At 40.4% G+C, this 24,626-nt stretch overlaps 1 protein-coding gene across 1 annotated transcript; it reads right to left on the minus strand.

Annotated features, from left to right (window-relative positions):
* Positions 1-7,241: 7,241 nt before the first annotated feature.
* On the minus strand, positions 7,242-10,838 carry LOC110785446 (uncharacterized). Its single transcript, XM_021989889.2, has one exon. It carries the CDS (start codon positions 10,836-10,838, stop codon positions 7,242-7,244), a length of 3,597 nt encoding a protein of 1,198 aa, XP_021845581.2.
* Between the last annotated feature and the right edge of the window lie 13,788 nt (positions 10,839-24,626).

Here is a 24,626-nt window from a genome sequence, read left to right on the forward strand (position 1 = left end):
TCTCTCTCTCATATGTTATCCTAGCTTCTGCTATGGTTTGAGTTCTTCAGAACTCAACTAATTGCTCTTACAGTTTAAAGGTTGCCTTGACTGTAACATTGGTATCAGAGCCATTGAGCAGTTGCTCCTTGAACTCTTTGTTCCGCCATTGATTGAGCTTCAATCCAGCCCTGCACATCAACTGTTTGACACATTTTCAGACTAAAAGAAACTCCAATAGAACAACCTGGCGCATGCAATTACTAGAAAGGTGTCTGCATTGGAGGAACAACTAAGGATTCAAGAGGAGAAATGGGAAGAACAACAGGCCCATAACAAATTGCTCCAAGAATCATTGGAAAACATGATGATCACTGTTTACACAAATTTTCTAGTCTAGGAAAATAAGATAGAAAATAATGTAACAAAATATTTTTATTGATATTTGAATGTTTTGGGTACAATCTCTGTAATTGATAGTTTACAAGAAAATAAACTAAGTCCTCTGATTCTGTTCCGCAGCTGATGGTGACACGTGTATGACACCTGAATTTGGTTTTAGGGTGACAGTTGTCTGATGACGTCAACCTGAGTTTGAGTTTAGGGTGACAGTCGTCTGATGACGTCAACCTGAGTTTGAGTTTAGGGTGACAGTCGTCTGATGACGTCAACCTGAGTTTGAGTTTAGGGTGACAGTCGTCTGATGACGTCAACCTGAGTTTGAGTTTAGGGTGACAATCGTCTGATGACGTCAACCTGAGTTTGAGTTTAGGGTGACAGTCGTCTGATGACGTCAACCTGAGTTTGAGTTTAGGGTGACAGTCGTCTGATGACGTCAACCTGAGTTTGAGTTTAGGGTGACAATCGTCTGATGATGTCAACCTGAGTTTGAGTTTGGTTAAGCAGTCGACACAAATTTGATGTGTTTATTGACTACTTTCAGAGAGAATTCCCAGAGAATTTATGGACTCTTGAGAATAATGAATTTCCGATCTCCCGCCACTGAAGTAGACGAGAAGTATTTATAGTAGATGAAAACTTCTTTACTGGACTTGATAGGTTTAGGCTCGGGCCCATTTTGTGACTTGAGAGTCTTTAACCTGGTCCACTTGGTTTGTTTATTTCGGGTTAACAATATGACCTAGCCCAAAAATATATGATCCAAATTGTATTTGAGTAATTCAGATATTTAATTTGGGTGGGCTAAATTAATTAAGATGGATTAATATTATGATATCGGTCCAAAATAATTAATTTATTTAAAATGTAATACATTATAAATTTTTAGTGTCTACAAATTGCCCCCTCGAGACTATGTCACACATACAACTTGAAGTGTTTGAGCGTGACGTGGTCTCGAACCATCATGACTTGACAGTCTCTCAGCTTAAGCTTGACTTGACAGTCTGACAATCTCCTGTTTATATCTCACTTGATTTCTATCCGGCAGTATACAAGAGCCTGGACATCCAAGAATCCTAATCGTAATAGGATTTTTTTTTTTTAATTATTTTTTTTAGCTTGCACCCATCTTGCATCCAAAACTATGTTTCCTGTTTATGTTCAACTTATAGAATACGGAGTATATAACACGTCAAACAAAATCCTTGTCATCTGTAAATTAGAGTTGTACTAGGTTTTGTACTTTGCACTTAGAGATCCCCCACAACTTATAAAAACAAGAGGACTCATCCCTTTCCCACAACTACAATACAGGGAGTGTAGTAGCACACACGAAAGCCCAATAATCTATAAATCTTCGCTCTTGGTCGACAGTAGTGCTTCATCAGAGGTAATTAATATCACTTCATCCCCTCTTGTATTTTTTTTGATGATGTATAAGACATGATATGTTTTGACACATTAAACAATATGCTTTGTGTTTCCCGGTGAGAGTCACCCTCCACCCTTAAAACATTGATTATCAATATATCAATTTCTTTCATTCTCAAAGAATTATCGTCTTTATAGTTAGGGCTTATTTTGGTAATGCCATTGCCGTGTACTCCGTACTTGGTATTTCTATGGCCACTGCAATTGCTATGGTTTGTGATTCCCTTTTTTTTTTAACCTCGAATTTGCACACTGAACGCATGATATATTTTTCATAATATGCAAAGTAAACCCCAAGCAAGCATCTAACTTTGTGAATAGCGATTCTCTCTTCATTTTTAATTGAAAGATCAACAACTAAGCCACTAAGTGATTATAATCTTCCTTTTCTTCTGTTTTGTAGCAGGTGTTTGTACACCCTTTCCTGATATCAACCGGAAGTAGAGTTTCTACACGAAATATCAATCGTTCGACTCGGAACCGGTAAGCATTTTACTTCTTTGATACGACCTGTAATGCCCAGTAATATATCTCAACTTAAATATTTGATACATGCTGCCCTCTTATGACAATTTAGGCGTTTATCTGATTTTATGAATTTTCTTTTTTAAACCGCCAAACTGAAATCTCATGACAGTGGACTTAATTAGATATGTGTATTGTATCCGTTTGCATTGCATTGCATTTGATAAATGCGTCGGCATCGTAGTCATCATCATCATAAGTAATTAATTAAATCAAAAGAGTAATTATCCTTTATCCTTTGATTGACGTAGTTGTTGAACTTGGACATTTGACATGCATCCATACCATCTGCAACATCCTTGATTAGTAATAATGAGGCCCCTTTTATTTATCTCATCCGCAGGATCAAAAGTCAAATAATCAGGGTCATTATTTTTTTTAGCGTACTAAGTCGAACTTTCTATATCTTTATTTACAATAGCATTTTATCGACTTTTCTGCATACCCAATATCATCATCCTGTAAATTTTCAAGAAAAATATCGACATCGACTCTTGTTCGGCAATGTTGTCTCATTTGTATGTTGTTGTTCGCGTTTATTTGCCAATGTGTAATTAGAGATACTCGCGTGCCGTTTGTCGAAAGAACCTCAAATAACTATACCAATAGTTTGATACGAAGTATATATTAATTCAAATTTTGGCATTATTACTCCGTATATATTCTTATTGAGGTGGGAATGGGTGTATCCTTGATACGTTTGAATTTTGTGTGTGTAGGTCTTCAATTCTGACAGACTTATTGTTTCACCGCCTCGTACTTGAGACACAGTCAGGGATATAGACTAAGTAAGGTGATTGTTGTACACCCTTTTAGACTCTTTTTTTTTTTTGCACTTTATTTTTTGTATATGCGTATTTTTCTTTTTGCAACTTAGTGGAGGCTCAAATGGAAAGAAGGAGGATTTATCGTGATGGGTCATCGTGTTTGCTCAGTGAACCCATCAGGGATGTCGGGTCATTGTGTTTGCACAATGAACCTGTCATCCTCAGATGATCCGTTTGAAGACCTGGATGCTTTTGAAGGAGGATTTATCGTGATGGGTCATCGTGTTTGCTCAGTGAACCCATCAGGGGTGTCAGGTCATCGTGTTTGCACAGTGAACCTGTCATCCTCAGATGATCCGTTTGAAGACCTGGATGCTTTTGAAGGAGGATTTATCGTGATGGGTCATCGTGTTTGCTCAGTGAACCCATCAGGGGTGTCAGGTCATCGTGTTTGCACAGTGAACCTGTCATCCTCAGATGATCCGTTTGAAGACCGCCTAATGTCATTAGCAACCAAGTTTTTTGTTTGTCAATCCCGTTTGATTCTTTCTCATCCTTTCTTGTTGTCATTGCAGGAATGGTATATCTTTCAGAGTTCAAGAAAGGTGATGACATTCATCTTTCGATTAGAGACGCTGAGGAAGATGATCCAAAAACTGGAACCCATTTTATCATTCAAAGGTCACTTCGGCGCCCTACTGGCGGCATGAGAGCATCTCTTGATCAGTCAATCTTTCGCAGTGAGATGGCGATCCAAGTGACTCCAGGAACTTCTAGTGATCCCCCTTTTTATGTTCTCAAAAGCACTCTCCCTGATAGGTATCAACTAGATGCCTTGTCTTCAATGCTTGGTCGTCGTATTCTTTCGGGTTCAGTGGGCTGGAAGTCCAAAAATTTAAGGGTCTCTGGCGAGGCATCTTTTCTTCCTGGCTGGTGGGAGTGGACAGAAGATGTATTATCCCGCTTTGGAGACATTCTTCGTGTTTGCTCAGTGTACAAGGCAGTTCAGGCTTCTCTTTGTTTATACGATAAAGACCCCAACATTATCCGTGCTTTTTGTGAGAGCTGGAGCCCCACTACAAACACACTCCATACCATGACTGGGGAATGGTCCGTTTCTCTATGGGATATTTATAAGCTTGGGGGGTTGCCCATTCTTGGAGGAATATATGATGAGACGATCCCTGATTATCATATGCTTGGAGCGCGAGATGAGAATGGTAATCGACAAATATCTCAAGCTTGCGTAATTCTCTTTACAGTCTATCATCGACTTGCAAAGGATCCTAAGTCAAAGAAAGGGGTTACCGCTCAGTTATGGATTGACTTTTGGTGCAAAAGGGAAAGGATTCACAAAGTCCCTCTTAAAAGACGAAGGTATACCGAGAGTCGCCCGAAGGTTACTAACAACCCTGATGTGAACATTGAAGCTCAACCAATATCTTGGTCACAAGAAGAAAATGACTTGTTTGAATCTCTTGGAGTTGTTGGCGCTAACAGGAGAGCAATCACTTATGTTGGAGCCTTTTTATCGTGCTGGTTGTGTACATTTGTGCTTCCTCAGTCTGAGGACAGGCTGATTAGACCGGGAACCTTTGAGACTGCTACTCTGATGGCGCGAGGTGAGACGTTTAGTCTTGCGGTGCCTGTGCTTACCAGCATTTACCGTGGTTTAAATAGCATTTCAAGCAATTCGAAGCCCTCCTATTCCAAGACTTTCTTCCCAGCTCATTATCTCTATGCTTGGCTTGCATATTATTTCAACACTCATCACGATGCTGATCCTGTTCCATTCGGGCCTTTAATGGTCATATATTCAGGGGCGCAGGGGTCAAAATATTTCAATGACGGTGATGCACGCACTCTTATACATGGTGGGGCGAAAATGAATGTGGGTTGCATGATGTTGAACAAAAATAGGAATGAGCGTTTGTTTGACGATGGTAACTTAGATAAAGTGAAGTTTAGTTACATGATGGCTCTTCGCTCAAGTTATCTTGTTTTGCGCCGTGAATCTCATGATGGTCATTTTTATGTTGAACCATATTCCCCTCATCGATTTGGTAGACAATTCGGTTTTTGTCAAGAGATCACAGGTGTACTTCGTCGTGGTGTGGACGAGCGAAGTGTAACTTACTATGAGGCATTGAGGTATTGGTCAATCATACTCTTCAAAGACAGTCGATCTCGAGTATTCACCCCAAGTCAGTCTCTCAATTGGAAGGAATTGGTGACACCTGAGTTCAAAAAGGTGTGGCCTACAATAAGTATAGGCGATTTGAGAAAAGGTGTTGATGTTCTTTGTTCGGGTGCAGTGTCTGACACGTCCAAGCCTAAACAATGTCAAGGTAACGAGAAAGGGGTACTTCGTCAAAGAAGTGATGTCATGCATCCGGAGGGGACTGACGACAGTCGTAAACGACGTTCTTCCAGAATAGACAGTGCTCAACGCCCGTTGATTGGACTTGACAACAATGATAAGACTGCTAGCGATGCCGAGTCTGATGTCGACTTCAAACACAGACGAAGGGTAAGACAAAACTCTGATGACTTAAGTATGGACGTCGACGACTTGGGCGCTGATAGGTTTTTCTTGGACGTTCCCGAATCATCCGTTGTACCATCCAACCTTGAAATAGTGAGTACTTCTTATTTACTTACTGTCATATTTTTCCTTAACATTTCTGTCTAGCATATCTTGTAAAGAAAGTAACACCCTATCAACCAAACAAAATAATCGTCCCTCAATTTATTTATTTTTAACTTGCAGGACGGTGATCTCGACTTCGAAGTTGATATAGGGAATACTGCGACTGACTATCTGTTTGCACAGGGTGACGACCCGTTTCTCCCTAGATCAACTCCTGGAAAAGGGAAAGGGTTGACTGTCATAAAGGACTTGGCTCCCCTAGGCTCGGCGCAGATGAATTCGAATGTCAACTTATCATCTTCCCCCAAAAGTCAACAATCAGTCGACGGCCCTAACTCTCTTGAAGTTGCTTCTAAGGCTTTGGGCGTTCGACCTTCTCCCGTGAATGTCTCTAATCATGTATCGAAGACTGTTCATACCCATGCCATGTCTGTTAGTTCTTTTCGTCCGGGTCCAAATTCTTCTACTATCTTCAATAATGCAGTAAAACTGATAGGTGCAGAATATTTACGCCTATTGCAGAGCACACCCTTTCTCGAGGTTACCCAAAGATATGAAGAAGCTTCCATGGTGTATAAGGGAATCCAACAACTTAGAGGTGATCCAAGTTTGTTGAAACGCAAGGTAGACTCCTATGTTTGGTCTGTCAAGTCTTATCTTGCGTTGGAAGAGGCTGCAGCGAAGCGACAGAGATCTGACCAGGTGGAGCGTGAGATACACGCCCAAGCTGAGGTGATTAGACAAGTCGAGTCTGACTTTGCCGAGGCACGGGAAAGGCAGAAACAGCTGGAGGAACAGGATGTCGCGATCACGAAGAAGATAAACAGTCTTGAAGTTGAATTGAAGGAAGCTCGTGAGATCAAGAGTTACTTGGTAGGTGACTTGGCGACTAGTGGTACATCTTTGGCATCTCTTGAGGATCAAGTAAAGGTTGCGAAGCAAAGTCTTGACGAATTGGAATCAACGCCTTTTGTGAGTGCCGAAGAGATCTCTCAACTCGAAGAACAGAAGACGCACCTACAAGAGCTTCAATCCATGATTAAGCCCTATGAGTGGATGGAGTGAAGGCGTATCTTTTTTTTTATTTGCTTTCCTTTCTTTTTTGTCTGATGTATTGTCTAAATACTTGTCATTACTCATACTTATCACATGAACATATTTTGTTTATTATTTTGCCGTTCACAGTTTTAGACTCTTGCGGGCCAGGAGTGTAGTAATGAATAATTATTTTGCCGTTCACAGTTTAGACTCTTGCGGGCCAGGAGTGTAGTAATGTTTGTGATTTTTTTTTTGGTGTGTCTGCACTTGAATAGTTTTTTTTTTTTGTTACTCAAGCTGCCTACGTACTTGCAAAATAATTGATGATTTACTTTACAAGATCAAGCCAACGTAGTTCAACACCCATCTCTTTTTTTTTCTTTTTTTTTTTGTTTCTTTTGGGCGAGCAGTTTATCCTCTTACTTAGGAGTTTACAAAGATTCCACTTTTCATGAGTAGTACCGCTTTAGAAACTTGCCGTTGATAGGCCCCACGCGTAGTCCTTCTGCGTCAACGATTTTGTAAGCCCCATTAGTGTATACCTCTTGCACAACATATGGACCATCCCATTTTGAAGTGAATTTACTTCCAGTCTTACGTGAAGTAATGATAGGTCGTCTCACTGCTAGAACTATGTCCCCCACTTGAAAAGAGCGAGGTCGAACTTTCTTGTTGAATGCGCGTGACAGACGAGCCTGATAGCATTCCGATTTCTGTTGTGCCTGCAGTCTTTTCTCGTCAAGTGCCTCTAACTCTGCTAGACGAAGTTTGTCATTATCATCATTAGTCAACCCTTCTTGAATAGCTACTCGCAATGATGGAATTTGAAGTTCCAAAGGCAAAATAGATTCGACACCATACACCAAAGCGTATGGGGTTGATTGTGTTGCTGTTTTGTATGACGTCCTGTAAGCCCAAAGAGCTTCCCCTATCCTTTCATGCCAGTCGCGTTTTGATTTTGAAACAACTTTGCTCAACAATTTACAAAGTTTTTTATTGAAGGCTTCCGCTAGGCCATTTGCAGGAGCGTTGTACATGGACGATTTATGCTGCGTGAATTTAAACTTCTCACAAAGACTTGTCATCAATGTGTTGAAGAATGGCTTCCCATTGTCAGTGATGATCCGTCGAGGTATACCGTACCTGTAAATGATGTGGGTACGAATGAAGTCGACGACATTTTCTTTCTTGACCTCGCGAAGAGGAATGGCCTCCGCCCACTTAGAGAAATAATCAGTTGCTGCTAAGATATATGCTTGACCCGCAGACGACTTTGGTGTAATTGGACCAACCACGTCAAGTCCCCATGCTTCAAAAGGCCAAGATGAGACCGTAGGGTGCAATGGTTCTGGAGGCTGGTGGATGAAATTAGCATGAAACTGACAAGCTTCACATTTCTTCGCGTAGTCCATGCTATCTTGCACCATTGTTGGCCAATAATAGCCCATTGTTTTAAGGCAATCATACAATTTAGGACCTGATTGATGTGCACCACAAATTCCAGCGTGAGCCTCTTCCATGGCTTTCATTGTTTCCTCGTCTCCGATGCATCTCGACCATGAGTGGTTGAAAGATCGTCGAAACAAAGTTCCATTAAAAAGTATAAATCGAGGGGCTCGACGACGAATCTCCATTCTATTCCTTGGGTCACTAGGCAATTTTTGATGACTTAGATAGTCAACAATTGGTTGACGCCAATCTTCTTGGTCAACTTGATGAACAGTGATCATGTCGACTTCCTCATATTCCTCATCTTCAATTTCGTCTATGTCTGACGCAACGACCCAACGGTTACAAACCGGTACTGACATGGTTTCTTCTGCCCCCAGTGCCAAAGTGGCTGCAAGCCCTGCAAGTGCGTCAGCCATTTTGTTGGCACTCCTTGGGACATGATTTAACTTAACAGTGTCAAGCTTCTCAAGCAATTTTGTTGCATGTCTGTGATGAGGAATTAAATCCTCTTTCTTGACTTCATATTCTCCTAAGAGTTGGCTAATCACTAGCTGTGAGTCTCCGTAAATATCCAAGTCCTTTAATCCTAGTCCCACAGCCATTTGGAGGCCTAGAATGAGGGCTTGGTATTCGGCCATATTATTTGAGCATAACTGAGTTAACACAAACGAGTAAGTCAGAACATGCTTTTCTGGAGACAAAAAGACAACCCCAGCTCCCGCGCCATCTTGACGAGCAGCCCCGTCAAAATACATTTCCCAAGGTGGGAGTACGTCAATATAGAACACATCCTCCCCAGGCAAATCAACAGAAAGCTCCCATTCAGGTGGCACTGGATGATCTGCAAAGAAATCTGCTATTGCTTGACCTTTGACCGATTTTTGCGGCACGTACACAATGTCATATTGTTTTATGAGTACAACCCATTTAGCAAGTCGTCCTGAGAGAACTGGTCTTGAAAGGATATACTTGATTGGGTCAGCTTTTGAGATGACATGGACTGTATGAGCCTGCATGTAATGCTTTAACTTTTGGATGGCAAAAACCAAAGCAAGACAAATTTTTTCAATGGGTGAGTAGTTCAATTCAGCACCCACCAAAGTCCGACTCAGGTAGTAAAGAGCCGTCTCTTTGCGATCCTCTATTTCTTGAGCGCACATTGCCCCCAACGACCGCTCTTGTGCAGCAATGTAAAGGATAAGAGGTTTTCCTTTGACTGGTGCCCCCAACACTGGTGGAGAAGACAAATACTTTTTTATGCTTTCGAATGCCTTTCGACACGAGTCATCCCAGTCGAACGAAGTATCTTTTTTCATGAGATGGTTGAATGGGTGACATCTCCCAGCAAGGTTGGAGATGAACCTTCGAATGTATGCCAAACGCCCCTGAAGACCACGAAGTTCTTTAAGGTTTCGAGGTTCGGGCATTTCTTGGATTGCCTTAATCTTTGTCTGATCAATTTCGATACCCCTATGCCTGACAATGAAACCTAGAAATTTTCCAGATGTGACACCGAATGCGCATTTAAGGGGATTCATTTTTAGTTGACATTTTCGTAATCTTTCAAAGACTTTGCGGAGATCAGACAAATGACTCTCCCTCTTTTTGGACTTGACTACTAAGTCATCAACGTAGCATTCCACTATCTTGTGCATCATGTCTTCAAAAATTTTCTGCATCGCACGTTGATACGTGGCTCCTGCGTTCTTCAATCCAAAGGGCATGACTTTATAGCAAAATATCCCTTTCGGTGTGCGGAACGCTGTCGCTTCTTGATCTTCGGGAGCCATGCAGATTTGATTGTATCCGGCTGTACAGTCCATGAAAGACAATGCTTCATGACCAGTCGTAGCATCTATCATTATTTCCGTGACTGGTAGCGGGAAATCGTCTTTCGGGCATGCTTCGTTCAAGTCACGAAAGTCCACACAAACCCGTAATTGTCCATTTTTCTTTCTCACGGGGACTACATTTGCTATCCATGTGGGGTATTTGACTTCACGAATAAAGTCTGCACCAATAAGTTTGTTTACCTCGGATTCAATTTCAGGGATCAACTCCGGTCTAAAACGTCTTTGAGATTGTTTCTTTGGACTAACACCCTTTTTTATCGCCAAGCGATGGACAGCAATTCTCGGGTCGAGACCAGGCATTTCTTTATAGCTCCAAGCAAAGACGTCTTTAAACTCTGAGAGTAATTCAGCATACTCATGTTCTTCCTCTTGAGTGAGAAGAGAGCTAACATACACAGGACGTGGTTCTTCAAGAGTTCCAAGGTTTAACTCTTTTAGTTCGTCCACAGTCGTCTGCCCCCCATCTTCAAGTATTTTGGGAGCCACCTCGGTCTCTATTTCTTCATCAGAATTTGAGACTTCTTGCGCTGTCACATGATTAGAGGAAACAAACTCTCGGTCGTCCTCCGCAAAATTATCAAATGACTTCTCCTGATTGGTAAACACCACAGTACGAACCCATGCTTTAAGAGGTTGTTGTTCGGTGATGTCTATGTCTTGAGTACGTTTCATGCGGGAGGGAACCACACTTCTTGCGTCATCACTTTCCTTTGCGTCGTCTTTTTTTTCTTGCATCATCATTTCTCTTCCTGATGCGACTAAGTGCCGAACGTCTTGGTTGGTCGTCAGGCATGGATGACACGCCGACACGACTAAAGACGGATCCTTTCCTCTTTGTCTAAGGACTTGATGATATCTTCCTCATACTATCATGTTCACCAAGCCTGTCAAACACAGATGCCTGGTTCTTAGTTGCAGGTGGACACAGTCGATCAAAAACAGAAGTCTTTTCTGGCCGACCATCACTTTCAACTTTACTTTCTTCAACCTCTTCTGCAGTTATATACTGTGAAGATGAGGTATTCACTTTTCGCCATATCGAGATTTTGACTGGTGTAGGGCGTTTAAATCCTACCCCCGTCTTGGATTCTTGAAACCCGTCACCGTACTCCAGAAGTTTCTTTTGTGTGTCATTGAGACCATGAGGTTTAGCATCAATGACTTTACCCATAGGTGTTGGATTTTCAAAATCATATCCCGACTTCGCCAGGAGCTTATATGCATTCGGGTCAAACTTTTCTTTGTTTAGCTCCTTGACTCCTGAAGGTTCTTCAACTGTAGGCGACTTGATGATTCGATTCTTTTTACCCTTAGCCAGGGGAAAGATTGTTTTACTCTTCAAGTCTTGGAGAGCGACTTCATCAACTTTCTTCTCCACCTTTCCCTCAATTTTAGAGTCCTGGCATTCCTCAAATGGTGATTCTCCTTCTTTGCGTTGCGACTTTGGGATGTACCGCAGGATAGGGGCGGTCGACGACGCTTTTGCCTTTTGGGTGGGTTGAGTGACAACCTCTTTAGTCACCTTTTCCTTCTGAATTTCTATCCTCTGAATCGGCGGCTCCTTAGGGATTAAGGATGAATCAACTTTCTTCTTATCATCCTTCTTGCCTGTAGAGAGGATTTGAGATGGCAGTATCTCACTTGACGCCCCTTCATCTTCAAAAATTTTTGCGTCAGCGAAGTAGGAATCGGCCTTGGCGAAAGGTTTGACATCCCCATTGATTTTCTTTTCACCTCCACGATAGTATTTGAGACATTGGTGGAGGGTCGAAGCGACGACACCATTTTCATGAAGCCAAGGGCGTCCAAGTAACATCTTGTAAGACGTTTTTGTGTCAATCACGTGGAAAAGGGTAGATGATGTCAACTCCCCCATGGTGAGTTCGAGGCGTATTATGCCTATTGCCCTCTGGCTGTCAAGGTTAAATCCTTGAATGACGATCCGACTGGTTGACAATTCATTTGTTTTTATCCCTAAATCAATCATTGTGGATTTTGGCATGATGTTGACAGCGGATCCACCGTCGACCAAGATACGACCAACTTTTTGTTCACGAATATAGCCAGACACAAACAAAGGTCGATTGTGGGGCTTTGACCCCATGAGCAAATCATCATCTGTAAAGGCTAAAGCTGTATTACAGGACAAACATTTGGCCGAATTTTCCGCAGGATCCCCAGCATCCTTTACCTTGTCAACATATAATTCCGGGTGTTGGAGGGCAAGGGCCACCTGTTGACACATTTCCTTAGGCAAATGGAAAATTTGCTTCCAGCCCATACGTGATGGCAACGCTTCTAAGATAGCGGCAACTTTTGAATCTACCACTGGTTCAGAATGTGGTGAGGTCAATTTTATGGACGTCGCTTCTTCACCGACTAGTTCCTCCTCACCCTCAATGAATGAGACTGTATTGACAGTCACTGCAGTAAAGTAATCTTCTGGAAAAAATTCTTCCAAAGTTACAGGATCCAAAGGCTCCTGTTCAAGCATATCGATAGGGAGCACAGTCTGTTTGTTAGCACCCCTAAACTTCTTTTTTCCTTTCGAGCGCTTGTCGCTCTTTTTCTTTTGTGGTTTCTTCTTGTGACGAGGGGGTTGCGGTTGTGGCCTGTGTACTTGTTTTCTCGGCCTTTTCCTTGTGACGACCGTCCACCCTCCGTCATCCTCCTCGTGTTCAACTGGCAACACATCATCATGTTGAACTGCTGGTCTGATCACGTAGACAATTACTGGCTCTAAACTTCCAAATTGTAGGGTTTGAGCCTGCAGAAGTGATTCACAAACTACTGAAGCGTGATTAGTTGTAACCGCCTCATCAAGATCAAGTACAATCTTCCCATCTTTAGCAAGTTGCATAATCTTCTCCTTAAGAGTTATGCATTTTTCGATAGGATGACTCACCAGCCTATGATATGGGCAGTATTTAGGATCGGAAGTTCTTCCCATTTGTTCAGGTCGCTTGGACTCGGGAAGTTCTATGACTTTATTTTTAAGCAAGTCATCCAACATGCCAGGCAAGTCGGAGTCTGGGAAGGGGTACTTCTTAGCCTGCAACTCTTTCAAGGTAGGCTTGTCACTCTTGACAAATCTGGAAGATGAGGCTTTGTATTCCTCCTTTGCCTTTCCTGAAATCTTGATAGGCGCTGAACTAGTAGTTACTGACATGGTCTCCTTAGTCAGACTCTTGAAAGGTTTCTCAACCTTAGTGTATTCCTTCTTCTCTTTCTTTGCTTCCGAAGAAGTCCCCTTTTTCTTGTTTTTCAGGGAGATCTCCATATCATGAGCCCTCGTTGCCAGCTCTTGAAATGATCTCGGCCTTATACCCTGTAAGATATAAAGAAGATCCCAGTCCATTCCATTGATGCACATTTCTACAGCAGAAGTTTCAGTCAGACGATCTTTGCATTCCAGACTCAACGCGCGCCAACGATTGATGTACTCAAGGACCGGCTCATCCTTCCATTGTTCAGTTTGCGTTAGCTCTGTCATGCTAACTACGCGTTGAGTGCTAAAGAACCTTTTGTAAAACTCCGTCTCCATTTGATCCCAACTATCAATGGATTGCGCGGGCAGACCAGTGTACCAATCAAAGGCAGTCCCTTTGAGAGAACGGACAAATTGCTTAATGAGCAAATCGTCTGTTGTACCGCCATTGTTACACGTCTCTATGAAGTGTGCGACATGCTGCTTGGGATTACCCTTCCCATCAAATTGGTTGAATTTTGGTGGATGGTAACCTGTTGCCATCCGCAGCTTGTCAATTCTCTTCGTATAAGGTTTGACGTAACGCTGATTGCCGTGAGAGCCTCCTCCCAGTTCACTTTTGATAGCTTTGGCTACCATGTCTTGTATTTTTTTGGCATTGACTTTGACAGAGCCACCTGAATGACTACTAGAGTCAGAGCTATCACCATCACTCTCAGAACTCCCGTGACTTGAAGGGGTGTTTGTAGGACGTTTGTTAAGCTTCTTAGTTAGATGCTTGATTTTAGCATCTTTTTCTTCTCCATCTGCCTTTAGCCGTTCGAGAAGAACCCTCATCTCAGCAAGTTGATCCTCCACAGTTTTCGCATTAATCACCATTACAGACGCAGTATCTGCATGTGAGAACTCAAAGGGGTCTTCGGAACCAGGTACCTCTTCGAATGTCGCAGTTGGAGAAACACTACCAGTTTCAGAGTTTTTCTCTCCGTCATAAAATTCGAAGAGTGGGCTATTGTGGATGACCATCTTGTCATAAGCTCCAAGAAAGTTTTGCTTCAGTTTAAGAGAAGCAACAGGATGTTGTTCCAGTTCAGCTGGAAATGAACCGAATACACGGACTTCATGTGAACTTTGAGAGGAAGGTGTGACAAACACCTTAGGAACTGAGGGAAAAGCATGGTGTTTGCGCGCCTTGGTAGGAACGCATGCAGTTTGCAGATCTGCTACAGCAGAGGCAGTATTCTTCTTCCGCATTCCTCTCGTAATGATACCAGTGTTCTGGAACATTGCAGCCAATGCTGCAGCTCGCTCCTGAACTGTGACAGATGTCGCGCCAGCGGGTTGAGAGCCAATTTTCTTTGGATCCATGGAAACAGAGATGAGAGGCAGAGAATGTCCCACCGAGCGTGCCAAAATTTGTTTACACAAATTTTCTAGTCTAGGAAAATAAGATAGAAAATAATGTAACAAAATATTTTTATTGATATTTGAATGTTTTGGGTACAATCTCTGTAATTGACAGTTTACAAGAAAATAAACTAAGTCCTCTGATTCTGTTCCGCAGCTGATGGTGACACGTGTATGACACCTGAATTTGGTTTTAGGGTGACAGTTGTCTGATGACGTCAACCTGAGTTTGAGTTTAGGGTGACAGTCGTCTGATGACGTCAACCTGAGTTTGAGTTTAGGGTGACAGTCGTCTGATGACGTCAACCTGAGTTTGAGTTTAGGGTGACAGTCGTCTGATGACGTCAACCTGAGTTTGAGTTTAGGGTGACAATCGTCTGATGACGTCAACCTGAGTTTGAGTTTAGGGTGACAGTCGTCTGATGACGTCAACCTGAGTTTGAGTTTAGGGTGACAGTCGTCTGATGACGTCAACCTGAGTTTGAGTTTAGGGTGACAATCGTCTGATGATGTCAACCTGAGTTTGAGTTTGGTTAAGCAGTCGACACAAATTTGATGTGTTTATTGACTACTTTCAGAGAGAATTCCCAGAGAATTTATGGACTCTTGAGAATAATGAATTTCCGATCTCCCGCCACTGAAGTAGACGAGAAGTATTTATAGTAGATGAAAACTTCTTTACTGGACTTGATAGGTTTAGGCTCGGGCCCATTTTGTGACTTGAGAGTCTTTAACCTGGTCCACTTGGTTTGTTTATTTCGGGTTAACAATATGACCTAGCCCAAAAATATATGATCCAAATTGTATTTGAGTAATTCAGATATTTAATTTGGGTGGGCTAAATTAATTAAGATGGATTAATATTATGATATCGGTCCAAAATAATTAATTTATTTAAAATGTAATACATTATAAATTTTTAGTGTCTACAATCACTATGCAAGAAATGAATGAAAGACTCAAGACAGCTGAGGACAAGAGGGGTTCAGATTCTTCTTCATCTTCATCATCTTCAAGGAATAGTTCACAGAATGATGGATCTCAATCCACCAAAATACGAGGGTATGTTCCTAAACTAAAATTTCCTAAGTTTGATGGAAAAACCCAAGAATGTGGATTAAGAAATGCAACAAATACTTCAGTTTGTGTAAAATTGAGGAAGAACAAAAAGTTGATTAAGCTAGCCTTAACATGGTAGATAAAGTTGAACATTGATTACTTGTCAATCAGAAGGAATGTGGATTGGTCTGATTTCATTGTGGATGTGTCTACTAGATTTAAGGATGAAATTGGTTGCAATGTGGTAGAAAAGTTCAATAGACTACAACAGTTGACATCTATTGAAACATATATTGATGATTTTGAAGAATTAAGGTCATTAATGCTTCAACAGAACCATGTCTTGCCTGATTCCTATTTCTTGGAAAGCTTTGTGGGAGGTCTAAAACCGACAATTAAACCTATGGTTCGAGCTTTCAAACCCACATCAGTCTCTGAAGCCATTCAATATGCTAGATATCAGGAAGAAACCTTGACTGCAAATCACTCTAAGCTACACAAACCTTCTTATTCTGACTGTAGTGGTGGCAAAACTGGCAGTGTAATACATGTTTTAGCTAACTCAAAACCCCTTTATTGCCAAATCCTGGCAAGATAAATCCAAAAAGGCCTTATAAATACATTCATGAAGATGTTAGGCAAGAAAAGATAGCAAAAGGCTTGTGTTATTACTGTGACCAGCCTTATGACAGAAATCATAAATGCAGTTTCAAAGAACCTCAACTGTTTATAGTGGAGATTGCTGGGTCTAGTTTTGATAATGATGATGATGATATGGATGAATTTTGGGATAATTACATGGCTATTGAAGGAACACCTGAACCAGTGATATCTCTGCATGCTTTATCTGGGAATCAGTCTTTTCAAACCATGAGGGTGAAGGGAATGGTTAATGGATTACCAATACATATTCTAATTGATTCTGGCAGCACACATAATTTCTTGGATTTGTCAATGGCCACTAAATTATGGTGTAAAGCAGGGGCGGAGCCAGGGGGGCTAGGGTAGGCCATGGCCCCCCCTATGGCTAAAATAAGTATTAAATGCTGCAGTTATGAACACAAGCCAAGCAGTAGCTGAGATGGTAATTCTTAACTCATAACATAAGGTATCAGCAAATCACAGGATCGAACCCTAGTAAATGTAATTTTAGTTTGCCTATTCCTTTGCTTTTTGTGTTTCTACTTTCATTCATTGTTTGTTATGTTTTTTTTTTCCAATTCTTTGCTTTGACAACTTCATTTTAATGGCCAACTTTAACAAAGTATTTTAAATGTCAAAAAAGGATTAAAGAGTATATTTTGAAACCGCGATATTTTTTTTTATTCTCGAAATGATATGAATAAATTTTGTATATGATACATCGCACTATATTTGGCCCCCCTAATTAAAATTTTCTGGCTCCGCCCCTGGTGTAAAGTTGAGTCCACAGTGACCCAAGCAGTGACAATAGCTGATGGAAACCATATATCCTGTCAACATAAGTGTGAAGCTTTAACTTGGTCAATGCAAGGGAGGCAGTTTACTACAGATGTGATGTTGATCTCTTTGGGGTCTTGTGATATGGTTTTAGGGGTGCAATGGTTAGCAACCTTGGGATCTATTGTAATACCCCGAATTTTTAAAACTCGATTAGTTATGCTTAATTATTTTTATTTAGCTAAAACCGTTTTAAATCCTAATTTTTAACTTTATTTTAATTAACGAAATTTTATTTCACTTGAATTTTAATATCGATTACACGATATATTTTTCGGATTTTATAATTTAATTTCATATTTACGAACTTAACGACCTTTTAAAATTTTAATTATTTTCGGATTTCTAAATTTATTTATTCGGAAACTAAATTAATTATTTAACGTTCTTATTTTTATTCGGAAACTAAATTTATTTTTCGTTAACGATATATTTTTTTATATAAAGAATTAATTTAGCTAAACATTTCTATTTTTAGTAGTTTCCTAAAATAGCAATTAAAATTCAGAAATTTGCCTAACTAGTGAAAATTACTAAAATGCCCTTGAAAGAGCAAAAAGTTCCATTTTTCTTCTTCTTGCATCTCTCCACGTATTTCTTCACTCCCTTTCCTAAAAATGAGTCTAAATTCATGCCTTGGGGAGCAAGGACTTCTCCTTCTCCTACACTCTACCTATTTACAAAATCAAATTTCTCAACCCAATTTCAATAAACCAACAAACCACAAAATCCAATATCAGTCTCCTTGTTCTTCTGTGACTCAAATCACCACCGCCAACATCCACCGTCCGACCACCACCTCAACCATCGACCACCACTGTCTACCACCTCTGACTACCACCCCAACCACCGTCTGCCCCCAGCACCACCGCACCACCGTCATCCCTCATCCTCCCCCACCTTCGTGTCTCCCCTGCCCCTCCTATGCCTTTCCCCCTTTCCCTCTCCTTTTGCTGCACCACGTCACACCAACCACAACCACCATCATCAATCGATCTTCGCCCCAATCCCCGGCGAGCCGCCGGCAAGAACCGGCCCGAAACACCCCTCCCTCAACTCCCCTGTTTTCCCCTGTTTCGCGCAACCACCCTCCCCCTCCCTTGTTGTTTCTCCGCCGCGAAACCACACTACCACCACCGTCCACCATCACCACCTTGTACACCAAACTCCGCCGCCCACAATTCCCGGCGAGCTGTTATTGCGCCGCCCAGAACTGACCGCAAACACCCCACCCTCGATCTCCCCTACTTCCCCTGTTCGCACTCCCCTTTTTCCTTTCCACGTACCCAGCCGCCGTGAACCAACGACCACCATCACCGACGCCTCTGGCGCGGGTTCTCGGCGCTGCGCCGCCCAGCCAGTTGCTTCCCTTCCTCCCTCCTCTCCTTTCCTCTCTTCTCCTCCTTTTCGAGCTTTCCCCTGCTCGTGCCTCCTTTCCCAGAAACCAAAAACAAATTTTGGTTTTAAATTTTCCAAAACCCATATTGAGTTGGGCTATTTTAATTTGGGCCTTGGTAAGTTAAAATGAAATTATAATTTCAGATTTCCAAATTATGAATTTGCATGTCTTAAATTGTTATAATATAAATTTTTGCTAATAAATTGTTATTAATTTTCAGGTTTAATTATCGATTTTAATAAAATAAATTACTGACTTTAATTATCAAAAACCGAATTTATATAATATTTTGATGTAAATCGACTTATGAAATATATAAATATATTTCGATTAGAATTTCGTTTAATAATAATGTTTTCATTAAATTTTGAAATTATACTTTTTTTTATTAAAATTCGTTAATTATAATTTCATTACTTATAACATTTATTATTTATAATATATTGATTTTAGATTATTCATCGTTGTAGTACTAATTCTGTAATTTAATATTCTAAAAGAAATCGAACTTGGAGCTCAGGAAGAACGATCCATCAGACGGGAAGTATAAGCTACGGTTGAGGTAACGGCTATTGCTAGTACCCGCAATCCCCTTATAAATGTATTATGAAAATATGACGTTATGATTGAATTTATGAATTAAATGTTTTGATGTGTTTTATGGATTGTGGGATAAAATATGATTTGATTGAATTGTTTCCTATAATATGATTTGATTGAGTTTTCTCATAAAATGATGTTTATATGATGCGTTGAATGAAATGATGTTTTATTTGATCCCAGGATCAAAATGATGTTTTATTATATGAAAGAGTTATGTGATTTCAACTGAAATACAAGCCAAGGCTTGGTAAAATTATACAAAACATGATAAATGAAAGTGAAAGACCTGGTTTGTCTGGCGGTATATAAACTACCATCTTCCTATCTACCGGTCATGCATGCACCACGGACACCTGTCCACCCATGGATCAGAGCCCAGGCTCCCATGGTTTATGAGCCCAGGCTCAGGGCCCAGGCCCATGTTACGATGATGAGCCCAGGCTCAGGGCCCAGGCCCAGTGGAGAATTCCTTCACGGTTCGTACTTGCCGACAACTAGCATGTTAATTAAAAGTTTATGAATGACATTTTTCATTAAAAGTTTATGAATGAATTAAATATGATGTTTTATTAAATGTTTTACCCATTCTATTCTCCCTGTGTTATTAAATAAAATGAGTTGAAATGAATTTACGTTGCTAGGGTAGTCGTTACTGAGTCTTCGGCTCACCGTTTTGTTTTCCATTTTAGGTACTGCGGGGATCGATGGAAACGAGTAGAGGCGAGGAATTTCACTTTAATAAAATTCACCTAGTTCATGTTTAATTTTTTAATAGTTTAATTAAAGACTTTTAGTAATTTATGTACTTGTATTTTGGGAATATAAAGGATTATTATATTAAATTGGAGGTTTTTATTGCTTATGTATAATGTTGCCTTGTAATTTCCAAAAGGGAATTACGGCAGGTAATGTCCCGACCAAATTAGGTTAATTCCGCTGCTAATTATGCTTTAATAAGTGATTTAGAGGTCGGGGTGTTACATCTATATGCTGGGATTTCAAGAAATTGTTGATGGAGTTCATGATTGAAGGGGAGAAATGTAGGTTGAGGGGTGTTCCACCTAAGAAAATTAGGGTAATTGAAGGTAGTCCATCCATGAAGATGTTAGAGGGAGCAGCTCATTTGTGTTTGCTACAAGTGGTGGATACTTCCATAGATAAGTAGTATACTGAGATCAGTCTTCAGTCAATGGAAAGTTCTTAGTCTCATGTTCAGACTCAAATTAATGCATTGAAGTTAAAATACAGAAAAGTTTTTGAGGATCCAACTTCTTTGCCTCCTCAAAGAGGGGTGTTTGATCACAGGATACCTTTGACAGTTGGTGCTAGTCATGTTAATATCAGACCTTATAGATATCCCCTTAAACAAAGAGATGTTATTGAACAACTTATTCAAGAGATGTTAGAAAGAGGGATAATACAAAATAGTTCTAGTCCTTTTGCTTCCCCTGTGGTTTTGGTTGGAAAGAAAGATGGCACTTGGAGGATGTGTGTGGATTATAGAGAATTGAATAAGAGAACTGTGAAAGACAAATTCCATATTCCTGTCATTGATGAGCTAATAGATGAACTAGCAGGAGCTATTGTCTTTACTAAGTTAGACTTGAGAGCTGGTTACCATCAACTTAGAGTACATGAAGGGGATGTGTTCAAAACTGCATTTAAAACCCATACTGGTCATTATGAGTTTCTGGTGATGCCATTTGGGCTAACAAATGCACCAGCATCTTTTCAAGGTTGGATGAATGATGTTTTATACCTTTATTAAGGAAGTGTGTACTGATATTCTTTGATGGTATATTGGTGTACAGCAGCAACATTTCAGATCATTTACAACACTTGGAAGAAGTCTTTAAACTAATGCAGCAGAATCTGATGGCAGCGAAGGATAGCAAATGCATATTTTCTACTGACAAAGTAGAGTATCTAGGTCATTTTATCTCTGCTAAACGGGTGGTAACAGATCCCAAGAAATTTCTGCTACTTCTAGCTTGCCAGTTCCCTCTTCAGTCAAAGATTTGAGAAGATTTTTAGGTTTGGCTGGATATTACAGAAAGTTTGTGAGGCACTATGTTGTCATGATAGGCTGTCGTACACCCGTCAAAAATAAAATCCTAACGAAACCTCCTAACAATGTAGTAGGGTAAGCAGGGTCGAATCCACAGAGAGATGGCTATTTAAATCTAGCTTTCAAGGTATGGCGAAACTAATAATGTCACGAAATTTAGGATTCAATGTTTAAACTAAAATAAATAGAAAAATAAACTAAAAGATCTAGGGCAACGGTTCACCATGTTCATAGTTCAGAATTAAAACGTGAAAGAGGAGTTCCAAGAGAATTAAAACCTCAGGGAAAATAAAGCATAAGGGAATACGTTGATTCCCTTGAGGTATTTTAGTGTTTCCTAAATTCTAAACAAAAAAGGAAAATAATAATAATAATTACATAAGTTATCATTAAATTGAACGATCACGAGAAACGACGCAACGAACCCGCATGGAAGTAGCTGGGCGGAGAAACCAGCGGGCCCGCTGGTGGGTCGCTGGTTTTCGCGCCCAAGGGGAAGATTGGGCCATCATTTTGGGCTTCGGGCGAAGCGGATAGTCAAGCCATCTTGTTTATGTCATAACTCTTGTTCTACAATGCCTATAAGGACGTGTGACCTGTCGTTGGAAAGCTCTTGAAGTCTACTTTCTAAGCCAATAAAAATCGCCTCATTCCGACATGTAGAACTTGAGATATCATCAAAAGAGTGAACGCTTGTCCGTTTTGATGCTTAGAAAAATAGCGTTTAGCTTCGTTGTTGACTCAAAATTATCCCTAGAGATATGCAATGATCCTCGATTCAACATTCCATCCGTTCATCATCCAAATCAACTTATAACACTCCGAAAGCATCCAAATGACCGTAAAATCACCTGAAACATTAAGAAAACACAAACGGGGCGTAATAGAGTACGACAACGATAACTTATGCAAATGTGATCCTAAATGCAACTAAAATGATATAAATGCCTAATAATGCAACCTAAATGCGCCTAAAATACCCTATACAAATATGACTCATCAAATTCCCCCAAGCTAGATTGTTGCTTGTCCCCAAGCAACACTAAACCAAAGATAGGGAAATGAGACGCACATGACTTTCATAGAACCATGGTAAGACCAACCCAACTCTCAAGCAGACAATCAAACAGAGTTATTAAGACAGAAATCTAGCTCGGATACAAATAGAACCACAAAGCATCATGATCCACAATTGAAACAGCCAAGCTTAGACACAAACAATTCTCAATCAAGCTAGTCGTCGCCGCATACCTTGTAGAATATAAATATATGATGCAACATTGGGTAAGATGACAATAGCAAGAAACAATTTTCATTCAATCACAAAATAAACATGTCGATCAAGAGGTCTTTATAATAAGCTTGTAATGGGGCTAGGTAAAAAGAAAGGGTAGGGTACAATTTGGGATAAAGTGAGATTAAGGTCCAACTTGGGGAGCAAAGGTGAACTAAATGCGTCGGCGTGATAATACCGAAAATCCAACTCCATCGAACCATGAAACCCGAACAATCAACCAAGTTATAACCAAGGGGAAGAACATAATATAATGTCAATGATCTTTGTTCAATCCCCTTTCGTTGCCTTCAAACTATATGCAAAAACGAAAAACATGTTTTTGATTTTTCTTTGATTTTTCTTTTTTTTTTTTCTTTTTCCTTTCTTTTTTTCTAATTTTTTTTTCTATTTTTGAGATGAAATAAATTGATGAAAATGAAAGTACAAAAATAAATACTAATGTTAACTGTTACAAGCTTGGGTGCCAACAATAATATACACCATTTCCGAACCACGAATCCGAACATAGCCTCGAACCACGATCTATTGGCTTAGTGTGCCAATCAATCAACATTAATGAAGCCATTACGAACACCGAAGCTCCCCCAAGCTAGACTCGGGACAAGTAACCAACGAGGCTAATACGGCTCAATTTTGTGGAGTTAAAACAATAAAAGGACAAGGCTACAACATGGGTATGAAAGGCAGGAACTGATGTTTCTAAATTCGTCTGAAGGCTTCCTAAGAGAATGGCCTCTGTCATACGCGGCATGCGTGAGTTGCAACTGAGCTACTAATGAATCTCAAGCCAAAGTCATACGATAACAAGTCACATCAATCACACAAACACATAGTAAGGTGACCTACAAGATAATTGGCTAGCTATTCTTGACATGAGACCAACATCTTACCGCATACCATTCAATTGGTTCACACAATGCCAAGCAGTTATCAATGTATAGCATGACCGACTGAATTTCAGAATCATAACTAAGTTAAAAAGAAGCTCAAAAGAGTCAAATAAAGCCCGAACATAGTTTGAAAGTCAATTGCACAATGCAGGGTATAAAGACATATGAATGCAAAAAATGCAACTAAATTGAACAGTAACACTAGGAAAGCAGTACATTTTTTTCGCTGCACGTAAACTCGCACCCCTAATGGATGGTACAAAGCGTACAACACCTAAAAAAAGCAATAAAACTATACTATAAAGCAATAAAGATAGATATCCCTCCCCCAAGCTAATCCAAACACAGTGCCCTCACTGTGCAAATAGCAACAAAATAATTCAAACAAGGGAGAGAGATGGAAAGTGCTCACTCGTGATGAGCCTCGTCTGCCGAGGATGACTCGGTAGAACTGTCGACAGTAGAAGCGGTGTGGCCAGAAGCTTCAAACTGACGACGCAAAGAACCAATCTCCATAGATGTGGTGGATTTGGGTGAAAGCTATTTGGTTTAGTTGCTTTCATGATGCAACAACCACGATTTAAAATACTCCAATCAACCAAGACGGTGCATATTTCAAGATTCAACGATCAATCCCAACGAATAGTTCAAGCAATAATCAATTATCTCTCAATGCTAACAATTTGAACTCAACAATCAACAAATGTTAACCAATCTCAATAAATAATTCATATAATATTCACAACGACAACCATTTGAATTCAACAACCAATATTGTCATCAAAATTCCAAATTTCTTTTCAAAATATGATTCAAGTGAATAAACTTTAGAAAAATTGAAATTTTAATATCTTTTGTGCACCACAAAGACCATAATTTAGTTGTGAATTCCGCAAACGAGCCACAATACTACACAATTTACCAATGTCCACAAAGAACCAAAAACCCCCAAATTAATTTCAAAAGTTAGGGTTTTAAAATTAATGAATAGAATAATGGTGAAGGTGGAAGATTGGAGAGGTGGAGAAGGAGGAAAGGTGGTGCGGTGGTGCGCCGACCACCATGGTGCAGGTGGCCGGCGGAAGTATTTTGTGGTGGACGTCGTAGGAAGAGAGAAGG

The sequence above is a fragment of the Spinacia oleracea genome, chromosome 1 (assembly GCF_020520425.1).
Source record: "Spinacia oleracea cultivar Varoflay chromosome 1, BTI_SOV_V1, whole genome shotgun sequence".
Classification (NCBI taxonomy): domain Eukaryota; kingdom Viridiplantae; phylum Streptophyta; class Magnoliopsida; order Caryophyllales; family Amaranthaceae; genus Spinacia; species Spinacia oleracea.